The sequence below is a fragment of the Balaenoptera musculus genome, chromosome 15, assembly GCF_009873245.2.
Source record: "Balaenoptera musculus isolate JJ_BM4_2016_0621 chromosome 15, mBalMus1.pri.v3, whole genome shotgun sequence".
Lineage (NCBI taxonomy): Eukaryota > Metazoa > Chordata > Mammalia > Artiodactyla > Balaenopteridae > Balaenoptera > Balaenoptera musculus.
Window position 1 is genome coordinate 25,542,785 of NC_045799.1, and position 18,563 is coordinate 25,561,347.

Here is an 18,563-nt window from a genome sequence, read left to right on the forward strand (position 1 = left end):
TTGGGTCCTGTCGGAGGAACAGCAAGCTGGTGGGCTTTCAGGGAAAGCAATTTGAACACAGGCTTCAAGGACCCAAGAAATGTTCAGTTCTAGAAATCCCACTTTGCAAAATTATCCCAAAGAAATAAATCATGCTAAGGAAGATGTTCACTTCAGTATGTTAGGGAAAATATGAAAGCAATCCAACTGCCCAACAGGAGGTGAAGAGTTAAATTATGGCCTTGAGGGAATTCCCTGGCCCTCCAGTGGTTAGGACTCCGGGCTTTCACTGCCGAGGGCCCGGGTTCAATCCCTGGTTGGGGAACTAAGATCCCACAAGCCGCATGGCACAGCAAAACAAACAACAGAAAATTATGGCCTTGATTAAACCATTAAGCAAATAAATGTGAAGGCAACAGTGAACTTATGATTTAGCTTCAGTATAAAAAGGAAATGAATGAATATTCCCAAGTCCAGGTATGTTAAAAACGTTTACGGAAATAACACGTTATTAGAAAAAAGTACCTACAGATCCACTACCCTATTTTTCAAACTTTCTGTGGTTGTATTTTCCTCATTAAAAGATCACTTAATGGTGAAGAGCTGACAAAGAGTTGGGAGTTATCTGTAGCTGTTGTTGGCACTTGGCTTCCCAGAGGTCCAGAAGCTGGAACCGCCTTCTTAGCAGTACCTCCTGCTTTCATTCCCCTGGGTGCTCTCAAGCCATAGCAAGAACCAGTGGAGCCCCACCCCATCTCTGAAGATTGAGGAACAAGGCAGAGGAGACGCAGAAGCCTGCCGGCAGGACGTCTTACAGAACCACATGCACCACCTTCCCTCCTAGTCCCATTCCAGCTTGAGTCAGAAAAGGAATATAGCCTTTTTATTGACTACTTTAAGTAGAACAAACTAAATACATATTTAACAGTTTTGGTTCATTTATACAGTACATTAAATAAGTTATGCACAGAGTTAAGTAACAAAAGTTCCTATCATAGTAGAATGACAAAGCACAGAAAAACCGATTCTACCGCATCCTGTGGGTGGTTTCACATTCATCATCCCCCTTAAAAAACCATGCTTGGAAGCTTAGTTTTTGATTTATTTACATTCTTGGCTTTCTTTTATGGACGGAGCTTTTGTAGCCTCATCAGGAACTTCGAAAGCCTCTTAGCCCAACGGCACTTTCAGCCATTCGCCTAATGCTTATTGCTGCTTCTCTCTTGCCAAATCCAATGCAGGGATGGTGGTGTCCCTGCCAGCTTCCAGCCGCACATGCCCTATTTGGTATAAGCATCAATGAGTGTACACTGGGCAGTTGTGGGTCTAACCAGATGGGGTAGCAGGGGAAGCTCCATCTCCGGGGCTGTGGAGGCAAAGGGCGGATGCAAGGTCCGTCCTCAGGCCTCAACCTTCTCCTGGCTCATGATGGAAAAGGTCGCCTGCACCATCATCTTTGGAATTGAGCATGTCAATGCACGTGGGCAAAGAGGCAGGTAGTCAACATTTTGGTTTCACAATAACTACAGACAGAGTTGGAAGGGCACTATTCAACAGCTCGCCCTGTACAACACCCCACTCCACCCCAGGCAGGACTCCTTCCCGACAGCTGGCCGGCTGACCCATGCTGGAACAGTCCAGGTCTCTCTAGCTTTTCTTACATTTGGTTCAAACCTGCCACCACCTAGTTCTCTGTAAATAGCTTTTAAAAAAAAAAAAAAATCTAAGAAACTTGGCTTGGTCTATTGACCTGGGAGCCTGGAAACCAGTGCTGAAGAAAGCCTCCAAGATGAGTTCTATTTTAAATGATTTACTCAATCCATAATCCCATCTACAATTTCCAGGACAAACAGCCACCTGGTCATTATTTATGCTTTCATCCCGAAGAACTCACGACCACACAATTCCAATTGTGTTGTTGAAACTTCAAGCCCACTTGCTGAGATATCTTCTGCAACTACCCGTAACAAGGTCTACCCTTTGCAAGCAGGTGACAGCACTGGGGATCAATCTGACTTTGGGACAAGGCTGTACAAAGTAAAGTGTAGATTTTCTGTCTAGAAGCTGAGGATGCTCATGTTGACACCAAGAAGTGAGGAGCTCCTGGTGGACCAACTGGCCCAGATGTACAAAGGTCATCCACACTGCAGAGGGCCCACTGCAGCCGATGCCAGGCATGGACCCATGCTGGGGAGATGGGTCTTGTTTCCAGTCTTAGATCCACTGAGAGACATACATGACTCAGCACTGTCTAAGAGAAGATGCACTTGCTGTGACCTCAGGGTCGCATGGCTGTGCCTGAGCAGATCTGCTTGAGCCCCATCCCGGGGGCTGCAAGGACGCTCCCAAGTGGAGTGCTCACAGCTCAGGACAAGGGCTGCCTATTCCTGAGCAGGTAGAACTAACCTGAGTCTGTTTTCACCACTGGGTGGAGTCAGGCCTGGTGCAGGCAGTGTGGCCCCAAAGCATGATTGAAGATCTGAGGATCCAGCCCTCAAGCTTCCCTCAGAACATTTAAAGACGGCTCCCATGTTGGCCCCTTCTGGTCTTCTCTGGCTCCTGCAACCATTCCTCACCTGGGAGAGGACAATGATATCCCATCACTTGTCACATCTGCTCTTGGTTTCTAGGATAATATTGAAGAGCCTATGACTGCCCTGACAATACCTTCAGTACCACCACTATGTCTTCTTTTGTCCCCTCAAACTATAAAGGTTGATCCTCTAAGCAGTCTGAGTATATTAAGATATTTTAAATCTAATTAAATGAAAGGGGGAAGCCTCAACCTGGCAGCTGGAGTGGTTATCAGCAGACACGGGAAACCAAGTGGGGAACCTGGACTCAGCCCTGCCCCTCCAGTCCCCTCACGCCATCCCAAGACAGTGTCCCTTCTCCTCCTAACCAGAGAGCTGGAGAATTTCAGAAGAGCGGGAGGTGGAGAAAGGGATTGTTTACGTTTAAATAGGAAGTCTTGGACAGATGCCCTAGCAACCTATGTGTGAAACTGACCAAAATTAATACAGCAAAAGGCCTGAGATCTGAACTGCAGTGTGGAACACTGCCTAAGTTTTCAGCTTGGCCTCTGGGTAGCACATGAGCAAAGCCGTTTAGAATAGCATTACAAAAATTTTGAAAATTAAGCTGTCATTGGAACCACACTCCACAAAAGTCAGCTAGGACCTACCTGCACACTAATCCTAAACCTTACCTGTAGAGCCTGACATCGAGCCCTGATGAACAGTATTTGGTTGGTTTTGGCTCTTTATTCCAACCCGAAAAAACCTGAGCTACCCTGGCTAGTCCTGTGGTCACTGAAGACTTAAAGAACATGCCTAGGTGTTCATCCAACTTGCCAATGAAAAAGGGAGCTGAGGACAGACCCAGTGGACACCACGAGACACCCTCTTGCTCCAACAGGTTTATAGGCTCAGTGACCTCCTCTCAGGGGACATTCCGTGTCTCAGGGAAATGTAGGCAACTCCTGTCTGGCGTTCTGATTTCATCTCTGTTAGTCAGGACACCCCAACTGCTACAGCTTAAGGAGTTCCACAATAAAGTGACTATTCTGTTATTCTTTTTCTGGGGATGTCTTACTTTATGTAGCGGAAATCCAGGTATTTTAAAGGTGCCTTGTTCTGAGTTTCTTTTAAGACAGAAAATCCTTGGGTAAGGTAAATTAGGGACTTAAAGTTCTTAAAGTAAGATACACCTATATGTAAGGACAATGTTACCTATGCTGATACCTTACTGAGAGCTTTCAATTCACTCTGGTCAATGCACAGAAATTGGCCATCTAAAGCTGAGCTTTCAAGGGCCAGCGGGAGGAGGGCCACCCTAACAGATTCCTTGCTGCAAGAGGGCACTGAAGGCTTGGAGGTGGAGTCGGGGAGGGTCAGAGTCTTTGGGCTCCCAATAAAACTCGAATGACAGGGAAGAACGTGTGTGGCAGTTCCTAACGTTTTAAAGGGACTATAGGTGATGTCATGTTTGGAGAGCTAGGTAAGCAGCTGGAAAACTCCCTGAAGACAGGAAGAAAAATTGGTCAGGCTCTCTCAAATGGTTGTCACATTTCACAGAACTTTTCTTAGCTCAAAGAGGGCAGGTATCTACAAAACAAGAGAAGGGAAACAGATTGTATGCCCAATAATAAATTGATACAGGACATAATGACAAGGTTTGAAGAATTCCTTCAGGTCCAAAAGGGTTGCTCAGAAGTGACCAGGCCTTGACTGGTGAGGCAAGTCGTAGCCACACCACATCGCATCCTGTGGGTCAACTACGGCTTCAGAGGCACCAAATAGAGACCACGGGAAGAAGATCCACGCAGTGATCTGGACGTGCGTGGTCTGAGATAAAAGGACATAGAACAAGACGACTGTGCAAAGAGCCAAGTGGTGACAAAAGGTTCTGCATTTCCAATAGATGATCCATTCAATAATGTGATGATATTAGTTTGGCCAGCATGCTCAGAGGGAACAGACTATCCACAATTGAGTCTCATTCTCCCTCAGACCAATCCATGCGCTGAAAACTATTTTCTGCATAAGCAAAATCAAATAAGAGAAAAAAAAAAAATGGGTCCCAAACTAAAATAGCCAGCCAGGTTAGAAAATCTTGTCCAAAATGATCTGTGATGCTTGGTGGAAGTTTTATTTTTTATTATGGGTGCTTTTACTGAAACGGTGACTTCTTTCCTCTGGTTTCTGAGAATCTTAAGTCTGAACAGCAGGGTCGAGGAGGGAGTCCTGAGTGCTGCTTTTTGCCTGCCCAAGTCCCCACGGGACCAATCAGTGGCACCTGCTGAGGGTGGAAATGGGGCTCAAGGAGCTGTTAGGGGCAAGGGGAACTCCTTTTGGGAGAGAGGCCTCCTCCCGGCTTGCTATCAGTCTCCAGGCCTCTGCCGTGGGAGGACGATGGAGTAGGGGACAGCACATGGGGTGAGCTGCCTCCAGCCTGGCTGGGCACATTCGACAGCCTGCTGCCTCACGAAGCAGGGAGGGGAGCTGGCGGGCTACACAGAAAAGTGGCCGGCCATCCCAGCTTCAGCTGGGAGAGGAACAAACCAGGAAGCCATGGAGGAGGCAGCTCCAGCCAGCTGCCTGTGTGCACATGACTTCCCCCAAGGACACAGACGGGAAACTGGGGCAAGGGTCTGGAGAGGCTGGGGAGCAGTGTTTGCCGGGGCTTGAAGTCTTCCTGCCTCCACTTCTCTTGATGATGACCCGACAGCTACTTGCATTGGTTCAAGCAGCCAGCCTCCCGTGCAGAGTCTGTCGTGCTGTGAGGTCATCAGGGGGAAGCGAGTCTGGGGCTCAGAGTCCGCTGGTGTCGATGGCTGTCACAGAGGCAGGCGTTGAGGAGCGCGAGGTGGTTGCCGAGGTCTTGTCCAGGGCTGGACTTGGCACACTGCCGTCGGCGGACCGGGCTGCGGAGCCCCTCCCTCCAGGAAGCAGCGGCCGGCTCTGGCTGTGGGGACTCTGGCCGTGCAGGTTCTGGCCACAGAGGCGGTGGTGGCGCTCCCAATCCTTATGCTGGCAGAAAGAGCCGCAGTATCGTGCGATATTGCAGCCACTGCAGGTCTCACTGGCTTTGCGGCCACAGTTCCAGCAGTTCTGCAAGACACAGGCATCCATTAGCTGCTAGGATCTTGGGGGGCAGGCTTGTCATAACTTGTCACCTGCACTGTAAAACAGCAGGTGGGGCTGTACGGGGAGAGAGTGGGCTTTGGAGCTGCACACACCTGTGCTTGCCCTGCCTCTACTGTTAATCTGCTTTCTGAGTTTCCTTCATCTGTACAACAGGAAAACTACCTATCCTGGGCTGATGGGACAGCGAGATGAGGGGTATGTGAAGACATCGTAGGGCAGCTGGAAGTCCTGCTAAAGGCATCAACTCATTGTTTTGACTCACATTTTAATCCTCAAGGACCAAACCAAATTCTGTCCCAGGGTTCCCCCATCATAGCTATCTATTCCAAGACCACACAGGTGCTTAGACAGTTTTCTTCCTTGCCCTTCCCAATGGAGAAATGACCTTTGTTGTGTTCACTGACAACACCTAATCTTTAAAAAAGTCACCTGCCAGAGGACCTGGGTGAGTGACCAGGAGTGTGGGAAGCTGTGCTACTCTCTCTGTGCTCATTCTCCTTTCAGTGACGTATCTCATCAGAGGTGGGCTGAGGATCATGGGAATATTTCTGGCTTGTTTGTGGGAGCCCCTGCAATACCGTAGAACCTAAGGCCCTGAGGTCTACATCAGGGAGTTTTCCTACTATTCTTTGCACTTTCCTAGAGGAAAGCTCCCAGCACCTGCCCCTTGGTACTTTCCTCCCTGTAGGTTCCTGTGAGGACTTCACTAGTGACACATGAGTGTTCTGCACTTGAGGTCTCCATGACCCACTTATAAGAGAAGAGCCTTATGGCATTGGTCAGGTGAAGCTATCAGGAAAGCAAGGCTTTCTTCTTAGGTGTCAGGAAGGACTTGATCAGTCAGCCAGCTGCCCTCTCCCCTGCAAATTCTCCAGAATGGCAGAAGCCCATCACGAGGCCTGGCCTGACACTCAGAGAAGAAAGATACTGTTCCCAATGAAATCAGAACACTTGCTCAAGTGTAAAACAACTGAAAAGGGCTAAGAAGGACCTTGAGGCCACCTCGCCCACCTCTTGCATTGTATAGGTGGGACACTGAGGGCCAGTAGGCAGGGACTTGTCTGAGGTTATAAAATGATCACATGGCTATGCAAAGCCTGGAACCTGGACCGCCTGCCTCCACTATACCCAATGTACAAGTTTAGTTTCAAAAAGCCTTAGAAAGGACTGCAGATTCCCTTCTAACACAACAGGCTTCTCAGGAAATACACTCTAAGGACCGCCCCAACCTTGCCAACACCAACAGTGGAGGACCAAAACAGGACAGAAGTAATTCTGAGGATCATTAAAGATCCTCAAGCAAACTACATTCCAGAGAATTTCATACTTTGGAGCCTGACAGGCTGACTCCAAACAATGCTTTGGTAGAACATTATTGCTTGTGGGGAAGAACTCAGTTGCCTTCATGGGGCTGCTGTGGAAACATTGGCCTCTACTCCCTCTGTCCAAGTCTGCAAGAACATCTCAAATTGGGGCACAGTATTAAACCAATGGTGCTTTCACCTTGGCCACCATTACATTTAAAATATTTATTACATGATTGATGGGATACAATGAAACAAGATAAACAGCCTCCCACAGAGGTGGGATCATAGAAATGCAGGAACAACGTGGTTAGGGTCAGAGAAGCCAGGGTGAAAAGGACACTTTACATTCCCTGTCTCTGTGGCTTTTCCCTGATTTCACCAAAAGCCTTTTTGCCAAGAAACATGACAAAAGGTTTATTGTGGTAGTCACCCTTCAAATCAGCATTTGTCAAAGCTGGAGCAATGCATGTGGCCAAAAAGGCCTTTGTAATTAATGGGTAAGGTTATGAACCTTCTGAGTTACTGGCCAAGGAAGTCAGAGATGGGATTCCAGAATTTCCTTTGTCAAGCATGGGCCATCAGTCTATGCCATTTATTACTCAAAGTAGCCCAGGGAACACCTGTATCAGAATGACCTGGGGCTTGTCAAAATCCTTGGGACCCATCCCAGAGCTCCCTGACCTTATTTCAAACCTGGCCTAAAGGAAAAATGATTCCTATCTTATAGTCAACTGCTAGCCCATTATGTTTGCCAGGAAATCCAGGCTGGGGACAGAAGGGGACCTCTCACTTCATCCCTCTACCTGAGGCATTCCAGGGGAGACGCTTCAGTCTGGCCTCAGAGGAGGCAGCTGTTCTGCAAGAGCAAGAGCTGCCACAGCTTACACACCTATGTCGTTAACAACATCATAAATCCCTTCTGTCTAAACAGCGCATTGCAGTTTAAAAACACTTCCATAGGGGCTTCCCTGGTGGCACGGTGGTTGAGAATCTGCCTGCCAATGCAGGGGACACAGGTTCGATCCCTGGACCAGGAAGATCCCACATGTCGCAGAGCAACTAGGCCCGTGCACCACAACTACTGAGCCTGTGCTCTGGAGCCCACGAGCCACAACTACTGAGCCCACGTGCCGCAACTACTGAAGCCTGCGTGCCTACAGTCCGTGCTCCACAACGAGAGAAGCCACCGCAATGAGAAGCCCGTGCACTGCAACGAAGAGTAGCCCCCGCTCGCCGCAACTAGAGAAAGTCCACGCAGCAATGAACACCCAACACAGCCAAAAATAAATAAATAAAATAAATAAATTTATTAAAAAAAAAACCAAAACCACTTCCACAACCATGATCTAATTATATCTTCCTAAAAAGTATAAGACCAGCAGGACAGGGGCTGCTACACACCCACTATACAGAGAAGGAGACTGACTCCTGAAGGGTATGCTGCCAGTGTGAGGGGAACTGGGACTAGCACTTAGGGTTCCTGGGCTCCTTCCGCTATACCAAACCACCTCTCACAGGATGGATGAAAAACTCCAGGGATACCTCTAGATGTCAAGTAGAACTTTCTGAATGAAATGGAAGGAAATCAGCTCTCCTGGTCCAACACAAAATTACTCAGAGCTTAGGCCCTGCTATCCTGCCCCTGTTTTGGAAGGAAGTTTGCTGGGATGGATGCTGGTGTGTGCCTCACCTGTAAGCCTCTTTGTGCATTGTTTAAAATTCTAGCTCCTTTAAAGCACAATGCTATAAATGGAGAGCTGGGATTTAAACCATGCAATCCAGATCCAGAACTCATGCTCTTAGCCAAAATGTTACATTCTTTCTTCAGAGAAAGACATAAACATAGATATAAAAGTAGATAAATATGGACAAATATAGGTATTGATATGGATGGCTATAGATAAGGAATTAAATATACAACAGAAAAAAGTAGGAGGGGAGAAGGAAAAGGGGAAAGTTAAAGGAAATATTTTCTCACAATTCAGTTGGGAGTGCTACAATAAGGACTTTTTCCACATCCTCTGTGAATGGCAACATGATATTTAGGCATTTTCATCTTCACATTGCCATGCTTATTAACACTGTAATACTGAAAAAGATCGTTTAAAGAGGATGAGAAAATAAAATTTCTGCCATTTAAAAAACCAACAAAAAAATCTCAGTTCTTTATAACTTCAAGAGAATATCCCAAAGACTAGATGGGCTCTACCTACTTACAGAAACAGGCTTGTTTCAGGACTTAAAGTTTGTCTTAAAGCTGAAAAGTGACTAAAGTGAAAGTTACAGAAAAAGCTCATTACATTCGAAAGGACTGTTATGATGTTTTTGTCACATGCCTTTTCTTTTCAGTTTGTTGTCCTCATTATGGTACAAGAGTGTCCTCTGGGGCCCTAGGCACTAGGCAGTCAGGCAGGCCTGCCCGATCTGTCACTTCAATCCATGAAAGGACTATCCTTTTTGTAAACAGATCGGATGCTACAGGACCCTGTACCTCCTTTCTCCTACTCTGGCTTCAGCGATGTGGGATTACGTCAAATTCCCTGAGCCCCAGTCTCATTTGTAAATCTGGACTCCAACAACACCCACGCCTCACAGGGTCACTGTGAGGACCACAAAGACCACACACACACTTCGCTCTGCATCTGGCACACAGCAGGCCCGCTCAGGCAGTGGTGGTCACTGCTGTCACGCAAGTCCGCAAACTCTGTCTTTAGGGTGAGTTTTCAAAACTTAAACCAATATAATGAGCCAATATACAAGAATATAATAATTGAGAAACAAACCTCTCTGGTACTGAATAAAAATCATAATCATCTAGCTCAAGAGCGGACTGTTGGCCCTTACTACCCAGCACTTGAGAGGAAAGCAGTGGGCTTGGTCACTCCAGCTGCCCCAGCCCCAGCCCGCAGCCCAACAGTGCTCTGACCTCCGTCGACTCTTCTTGCTCGTTAATGACGAGAAAGGCGTCCTCTGCGGCCTGCCGTTTGACATCCGCTATTGTCTGCTCCATCCGAGCTCTCTCGGTAGCAATCACTTCAAAGGCTTTTTGCTCTGCCTCAGCAACGGCTTTCTGTACTTCTGACATGGCCTGAATTTTCACCTTATTCACAGCTTCTTCTAGAAGAAAGTGACAGTAAAATCAACTGGCCGAGAAATCTTTCCCCTCCCACTCCACATCGTTTCTAAGAAGGGACAGAGGTGAAACCAGATGACTTTTCTAAAAATACACAGGGATGAACTTATGACATAGCATTCACTTTTATTCTTATCCTCACTTGTCCATTCATGCTAGGGGCTGGGGAGACCTCGGTGACTAAGATGTATCCATATTCTCACAACTGTGATCAAGTATAAAGGTGGCTGAGGTGCCATGATACATGTCAGTGTAAGAGACAACAGTTCCAAGGGGAAAAGTGGTCAGCTCTATAAGTGGCAGAGGAGGATCAGGAAAATGTGTCTTGGTTGAGATGGTAGGTGGAAATGAATTTTTAGAAAGTCTTGCATTCCCCGCTAAGGAATTTGGCCCTTCTTCTAAAGAAAATGTGAAACCCTAAAGGGTTCTATGCACGGACAAAAGACTGAAGACAGAGATACCAACTGAGAGGTTGGGGCAATAATCTGGCTGATAAAAAGAGACTCTGAATTTAGGCAGGAGCAAGTGGCACAGAAAAGGGGATGAGATAGAATAAGCTGGTACATCTAAGGGTCTGGAGGTGGAGGTAAAGGCGAAGAATGGAACTGCTATGCAATGAAACAGATAGTAAGCAAAATGCTGGTGTTGAAGGCAAGTGAGAAGGTTGAGGTATATCCAGGTACAAACGACCAGGAGGCAGTTAGGTATGTGAGACTGAACTCAGTAGAGAAATGTTGCCTGAAGATACAGTTCTGGGCTGCTAGGTGCCCTGGGCCTCCAAAGCCCTGTCCAGCTGCCATCACCCCACTTGATTCCTGATCAGTTCCTCCCAGCACCACCGCCCTGCTTGGTTTTATAGGATGTACACTCCAAATGACATATGCTATGCATTTGAGCCTCAGTCCTAAGTCCCAGTGTGAATGACCTCCCTACTGAGTCCACAAAACTGGACAACTCAGAAGCCTAAGGAAACTCCCTTACTGCTTGCACATGGCTCTTGCACAGGGCCTAGGCTCAAAAGAGGTCTAAACACAGTGTTGCCATCCTAGAACTTTCCATCATATCGCTCCAGCCAAGAAAAGCAAGTTTTCACCCTAAAGGTCAAGGATGATGCTGAGCTGATCAGACACTGACTCCACTCCTTAACTCTTGGTGTCCATGCAGGTAGGTCCACTGTGGCCCACCACAGCTACCTTTCATAGACCTCTTTTAAGTTACCAGGTAGATGTTGAGTGTCTCTTATTGAGCCAACATAAAAATGCTCCTAAGTGTATTTTATCTTCTCAGTTTAAAGATGAATCAGTAAGAATCATAGTTTGGAAATCTACCTCGCTGAAGGTCATCTAAGGTCACAGATGGCACTGTCACAGAACAAGCACTCAAATTTAGCTGGCCCACGCCAAAGTTAGGCTCTTAACCATAGTTAACCAAAGGTTACCTCTCAAGTAGAAAATCACTAGTTACCAAAGAGATCTTGTGCATGGTAATTTTTCACTCTACCTTTACAATTACTATCTTCACTTCCCACAATTCTACTTCTTGGTCGTATAATATACACATCCCCATTTCCAACTACAAAGATTTTTCCGAGGTGCTATGTAGTTTTCCAAATTATTTTTAATGGTAAGATGATATTCTGTTGTGGTGCCACACTATAAAATTCATATTACCATTCATGGATATGTGGGCATTTCCTGGGTTGCCTCTCCCTTGCTCCAAGAATACACTAAAAACAGTGTCTTTTTACAGACTGCTGCCTTTTTAACAATTTGCATGTCTAAATCTGGATCATTCCCTTTTATTATTATTTTTTAAATTTATTTTTATTTTTTTGGCCGTGCCGTGTGGCATGCAGGATCTTAGTTCCCCAACCCGGGATTGAACCCGTGCCCCCCTGCAGTAGAAGCTTAACTTAACCACTGGACCACCAAGGAAGTCCCTGGATCATTCCCTTTTAAGATTCAAAAGCATGCCAGTGAGAAATGATTTCAAAATTTCCATGTGTTCATGGTTGGTAACACAGTAATTTCATATATAAATCTCTGATGAATTATTTAGTGTCATTAACTGGGTCCTCTAAAATTTTGTCAGTAATTAGGTGTTAAAGACTTTGGGGGCTAATTGGTCAGGGTTGCATTACCTTGTACTTTCCTGATTGTCAGTGAGAATAAACATTTTGCAACATGGTTAATTTGTTTTTCTCATGAGGTGTGTGTTCCTATCTTTTGTCCATCTGTTTATATTATGGTCTTGATATCAACTGGGTATTAACTTTTTTGTAGAAATAAATTTTATCTTAGAAAGAAAACCAAAAACTGTATATTGGACTACAAAAATTTCACTGAGAAAGGGAGGCAAGAAGGAAAAGAAGGCTAGTATTGGATAAGGTAATATTAGGGATATGAGGTTAGTGTAATCCCCTGTCTTAACACAACAAGCAGTTCCTACCCTCCCTTATTCTTGTAGAAAATGACACCTACCAAGAACAGTTGTGATGCAGCTAGAGACAGTGAAGATGAAAGGAAGAGCAGAATGAACCAAACGTGGGGGCGCGAGAACACAGTGACGAGAATAGGCAGAAATGAATTAAGCTATACACTCAGAAACAGGGCATATAAATAGGGAAGGAAGAGTCGGTTACTTAACGCCTCCCAGTAGAAGGGGGTGATAAGGACTTGGATGGATTGTAGGGAGTCATTCCAAATTCTTAATCAGCAAGTAACATGACAGGCAGTCCAGAAGGTGGGCCAAGCTGAAGGGGGAGAGGCAGGAGCCTAGAGCTCTTTGAAGAGGAAGTTATGAGAAAACCACCTTTCCCCCAAATATGTGCTCTACACTCATATAAATTAGTGAGCACATGTGACCTATAAGCAGACAGACATACCAGTTTTTTTCCAAAACTCCACAGGTACGTATCCTGTTCCTGGCCTACTGTTGAATTCCCGCTGAGAATCTACAGAAGAGAGAGAAACAGCATAGGGTCAGAAGCTGTCTATAATTAACATGTTTTACTTTTGTGAAAAATTTATCAGATCTCTCATTCACCATGTAGAAAGATTCAAACATATACATTCATTTACTGGAAAAAATGTTCTGACAAGGAATAAAATCAGATTATAAACAGTACACTTAATTTTTAGATGCTCAACATTGCTAATCATCAGAGAAATGCAAACCAAAACCAGAATATCACCTCAAACCTGTCAGAACGGCTGTCATCAAAAAGACCACAAATAACAAACATTGGTGAGGGTGTGGAGAAAAGGAAGCCCTCGTACACTGTTGGTGGGAATGTAAATTGGTGCAGACATTGTAGGAAACAGTATGGCAGTTGCTCAAAAAACTAAAAACAGAACTACCATACGATCCAGCTATTCTACACCTGGGTATATATCTGAAGAAAACGAATACACTAATTTGAAAAGATACATGCACCCCAATGTTCATAGCAGCAGTATTTACAATAGCCAAGATATGGAAGTAATCTAAGTGTCCATCAACATATAAATGGATAAAGATGTGGTACATACACACACAGGAATACTACTCAACCATAAAAAAGGATGAAATTTTGCCATTTGCAACAATGTGGATGGACCTGGATGGTATTGTGCTTAGTGAAATAAGTCAGAGAAAGACAAATGCTGTATGTTATCACTTATATGTGGAATCTAAAAAATAAAACAAACTAGTCAATATAACCAAAAAGAAACAGACTCACAGATATAAAGAACAAACTAATGGTTACCAGTAGGGATAGGGAAGGTGGGGAGGAGCAAAATAGGAGTAGGGGATTAAAAAGTACAAACTATTATGTATAAAGTAAATAAACTACAAGGATGTATTGTACAACACAGGGAATACAGCCAATATTTTATAATAACTATAAATGGAGTATAACTTTAAAAACTGTGAATCACTATGTTGTATACCTGAAACTTATATATTGTAAATCAACTATATTTCAATAAAAAATAAAACACATGCGTGCCTCAAATATTAGTAGTATTTCAAAGTAGTGAGATGAAAAGTGAGCCTCACTTTTTTTAAAAAATAAATTTATTTATTTATTTATTATTTATTTTTTGGCTGCATTGGGTCTTTGTTGCTGCATGTGGCTTGCTCTAGTTGCGGCGAGCGGAGGCTACTCTTCGTTGCAGTGGGCGGACTTCTCATTGTGGTGGCTTCTCTTGTTGCGGGGCTCGGGCTCTAGGCGCGTGGGCTTCAGTAGTTGTGGCTCGTGGGCTCTAGAGCGCAGGCTCAGTAGTTGTGGCGCATGGGCTTAGTTGCTCCGCGGCATGTGGGATCTTCCTGGACCAGAGCTCGAACCTGTGTCCCCTGCATTGGCAGGCGGATTCTTAACCACTGTGCCACCAGGGAAGCCCAAGCCTCACTTCCTTTTTACTTATCTCTATGTCCTTCCCCACTATGAACATGTAGGTATTTTTAAGGTACTTCCCTAAAAACAAATGTATAAATGTAAGAGTCGATATTTATGCACATATACATGCGTGTATGTGCTGTGTCTGTATCCAATTTAACTGTATCCATCATGCTCAGCTCTCTGGCAACTGCTTTCTATCGGTCACAGAATATGGCTTTTGTTTCTTGCCAACTCTGAATCCTTATATGTGATTTAAGGAAGTTTCCTTTAAAATGCTTATAAACTTAAAAAAAAAAAAAAAAAGCAACTAGTAAATAAAATACTCTGATCTGGAACAGTGTATTTCAAATACACTGTTGCTGGGAAAAGCATGGGGTGGAGGGTGACTTTAACATATATATCTATTGTGATTATAAGACAATGTTTTATAAGAAATGTTTTCATTGTTTTATAAAGTATGAAAACTAATTAAGGTAATTTGAGTTTTTTAAAACTTTTTTTAAATGAGTCAGTGCTAGCAGACTTACTCACTTTCTTATGCTCTGTTGAGGTTAATCTGAAAAGTAGATTTTATGTTCTGAACACTCATCAACCCATGGTGCAAAGAGGAACCAGGGGGAACACCCAGTGTGGCAAGGGAGGCCAGCCTGGCATGAAATGTTTGCCAGAGGCACTTTAGTCCTTATAAGAATGCCTGAGAATTGGCTGCAAACTGGTCTTGGATAGGAAAGGAATCTCTCCTATTTCAAAAGCTATCAGCACAGAGAACCTACTTCTGTATCACCCCAGAGCTGAGGGGATAATGAGTTTTTTTTTTTTTTTTAATTATTAGCGCCTTTAATTATTATTTATTTATTTATTTATTTGGCTGTGTTGGGTCTTCGTTTCTGTGCGAGGGCTTCCTCTAGCTGCGGCAAGCGGGGGCCACTCTTCATCGCGGTGCGTGGGCCCCTCACTATCGCGGCCTGTCTTGTTGCAGAGCACAGGCTCCAGACGCGCAGGCTCAGTAGTTGTGGCTCACGGGCCTAGGTGCTCCGCGGCATGTGGGATCTTCCCAGACCAGGGCTCGAACCCGTGTCCCCTGCATTAGCAGGCAGATTCTCAACCACTGCACCACCAGGGAAGCCCCGAGTTTTTTTTTTTTAATTGTGTAAAATACATATAAAACTTACCATTTTAAAGTGTATAATTCAGTGACATTTAGTACATTCATAATGTTGTACAACCATCATTTCCAGAACATTTTCATCACCCCAAAAGGGAACCCCATGTCTTAAAATTTTGATAGTATTAGTACTTTTTGTGAGACTGAGATCTCTAGGAAGTGCTAACACCACTGCCAAGAAAACTGAAGAAATGAACTCTTTTCCACATAGGTAAGTTCCTGACTCATGTGGCCATCTGTCAAATACCTAGAAACCCAAGATCCATAAAATAAATACAAGGAAAAATCTAGGACTAGAAGAGGCAAAGTAACACAAGCTAAGGAGAAGGTAGTTCATCAATGTCAACTAAGTCTTAAATAAGGAAAACCTGTAAGGAAAAGAGTTTGAGTGTGTAGGTAAGCAGTCATTGGTGTTAAATGACAGAAGAAATACTTGCTTACTTGTGTGGACATGGGGAAGCCTTGACGAACAAGGAAAAGCCACTTCATTTCAGTCATCAACTTTGTATCTGTCCAGTCATCAGTATTTTCTTTCTCTGACAGATGTAAGAGGGGAGGATGCAAATGACCCTAAAGGAACTTCTCGGCTTAGTCAGGACATGCCTGGAAACTAGGGACATTTTCATGGTTATTTCCAGAAGCCAAAATTTTCAGCTCATTTACTAAGAAAACTAGAGTTTCAGAGGCTATTAATCAAAGGTCAGACAGAGAATGCAAATATATGGATCAGAAGTGGGGGACTAATGGTATTGTGTTTCTGTGAGAGAATGCTCTAGTTCTTAGAAGAAACAAAATGAAGCATTTAAGGAGGAGTATCATGATGGTTTAGGGGAGACTGTACCTACCTATCTACCCATCTATAAAGAGAGAAAGCAAATGTGAAAAACTGGTGAATCTAGGTATGGGGCACATCATTGGTCACTGTGCTGCTCTTTTAATATTTCTTTGCGTTTGAAAAACTTCAAAACAAAAAATTGAGAAAAGTTATCTTTAAGTATAGGCATAGAAAATTCCTTAAGAACACACTAATTTGCTAATAAGTGAGCCCAAGAGAGGAGAGAAAAAGTGGGTGGGGATAAGATTTTTCACAATCTATATGTTTCCGTAATGCTGGACATTTTTGCAATGCAGTTCATTTTTTAGAATTCCATTTAAAGAATAAAGAAATTAAAACACCCAAGAAAATGAAGTGGATATAACATTACCAGATATTAAAACACATTCTGAAGCTATAATAATAAGTTTGATATTATATTGGGAAGCTATCATAATCACTAAGATTGTGTGCTGGTTCTGGAATAGAATGTCCTACTTACAATCTTTCTTTTTTAAGTTAATTAATTTATTTATTTTAAAAATTTATTATTATTATTATTTTCTGGCTGCATTGGGTCTTCGTTGCTGCACACGGGCTTTCTCTAGTTGCGGTGAGCGGGGGCTACTCTTCGTTGCAGTGCGCGGGCTTCTCGCTGTGGTGGCTTCTCTTGTTGCGAGGCACGGGCTTCAGTAGTTGCAGCATGCGGGCTCAGTAGTTGCGGCATGCAGGCCCTAGAGCGTGTGGGCTTCAGTAGTTGCAGCACGTGGGCTCAGTAGTTGCGGCGCACAGGCTCTAGGGCACATGGGGTTCAGTAGTTGCGGTGTGTGGGCTCAGTTGTTGTGGCTCGTGGGCTCTAGAGTGCAGGCTCAATAGTTGTGGCACACGGGCTCAGTTGCTCCATGGCTTGTGGGATCCTTCCGGACCAGAGCTTGAACCCGTGCCCCCTGCACTGGCAGGCAGATTCTTAACCACTGCGCCACCAGGGAAGTCCCCTACTTACAATCTTGACATAATAGCTGTAGGACTACTTTGGCCAAGTTTCTAACTTATGTAAGCCTCAGTTTTGCCATCTGTAAATAAATCTAATGGTAGTTCCTATATCTCAATAGGCAGTTTTGAAAACACAGGTAAAAGGCTTATTAGCACTGGCTGGAACATAGTAAGAGCCCACATAAGCTATTATTACTAAAAGTGATAACTAATATAGTCAGAAAGATCAGTGAAGGAAATAGATTGAAGTATTTAACCAAATTAGCATCTGATAATTACTTCATTTTAATAGATAAAGGATGGGTATCAACTGATGGTAGGAAAATTTAAACTATCTGGAGAATTAAAAGTTGGATAGCTAACATGCAAACACACAAAACTTGAATATAATATAGATGAAATTTATTGTGCCTTGGGTAGGGATCAAGGTCAAGGAAAACCATAAAGAAAATGATAGATTTGACCCCATATTAGCTATCCCATCCATCAAAATAAAACAAGATCAAATGAACACAAATGTCTGTATCCACAACCCATTAATTTTACTAAGGATATATCCTAAAGGAAAAATCCCTACATATAAAGATTTTAAATATTGCATTATTCACTGAAAAAGAAACAACAAGCAAAAAACCTTAATGTTCAACAATAGGAATGGCTTAAGGAAATTATAGCTTATTTCCATGGTGGAATACTATAGTATAGTCATTAAAATTATATTCATAAAATCCTCAATGATGTGAGAAACATGCTTAATATGAAGTTATGTTTTCAAAGAAATCAATACAAAGTTGTAATCCAGAATTCTCAGACACATCCCAAAACTCTTTAGTGGGATGATAAACTAGTAAATTCTTTATGTTTCTGTATTTTCTACAATGAGCCATACAGTTTGACGGAAGGATGGAAGGAAGGAAGGAAGGAAGGAAGAAAAGAAAGAAAGAAAAGAAGGAAATAAAAGAAAAGAAAGAAAGAAAGAAAGAAAGGAAAAGAAAAAGATAGCTACCTCATGAGGTTGCTCTGAGAATTAAGTGATAAAGTACATAAAGGAATGGTTCTCAGCTCTTGGAGACCAGGTCCCATCTCAGACAAATTAAATCAGAATCTCTGGAGGTGGGGCCAGGGCATCAGGAGTTTTCC

At 43.8% G+C, this 18,563-nt stretch overlaps 1 protein-coding gene across 3 annotated transcripts in view; it reads right to left on the minus strand.

The window, feature by feature from the left end:
* Positions 1 to 729: 729 nt before the first annotated feature.
* The window catches only part of CBFA2T2 (CBFA2/RUNX1 partner transcriptional co-repressor 2), a 188,824-nt gene continuing 170,990 nt past the window's right edge, over positions 730 to 18,563 (minus strand). For 2 of the 3 annotated variants that reach the window (XM_036826331.1, XM_036826329.1), the window contains exons 9-11: positions 12,952 to 13,020; positions 9,861 to 10,051; positions 730 to 5,591 (exon numbers count right to left, since the gene is read on the minus strand). In XM_036826331.1, the coding sequence (XP_036682226.1) occupies positions 5,292 to 5,591; positions 9,861 to 10,051; positions 12,952 to 13,020 (560 nt within the window). In that variant the 3' untranslated portion in view covers positions 730 to 5,291. The remainder of the gene's footprint in view (positions 5,592 to 9,860; positions 10,052 to 12,951; positions 13,021 to 18,563) is intronic. The other variant, XM_036826330.1, reaches the window with a different exon arrangement.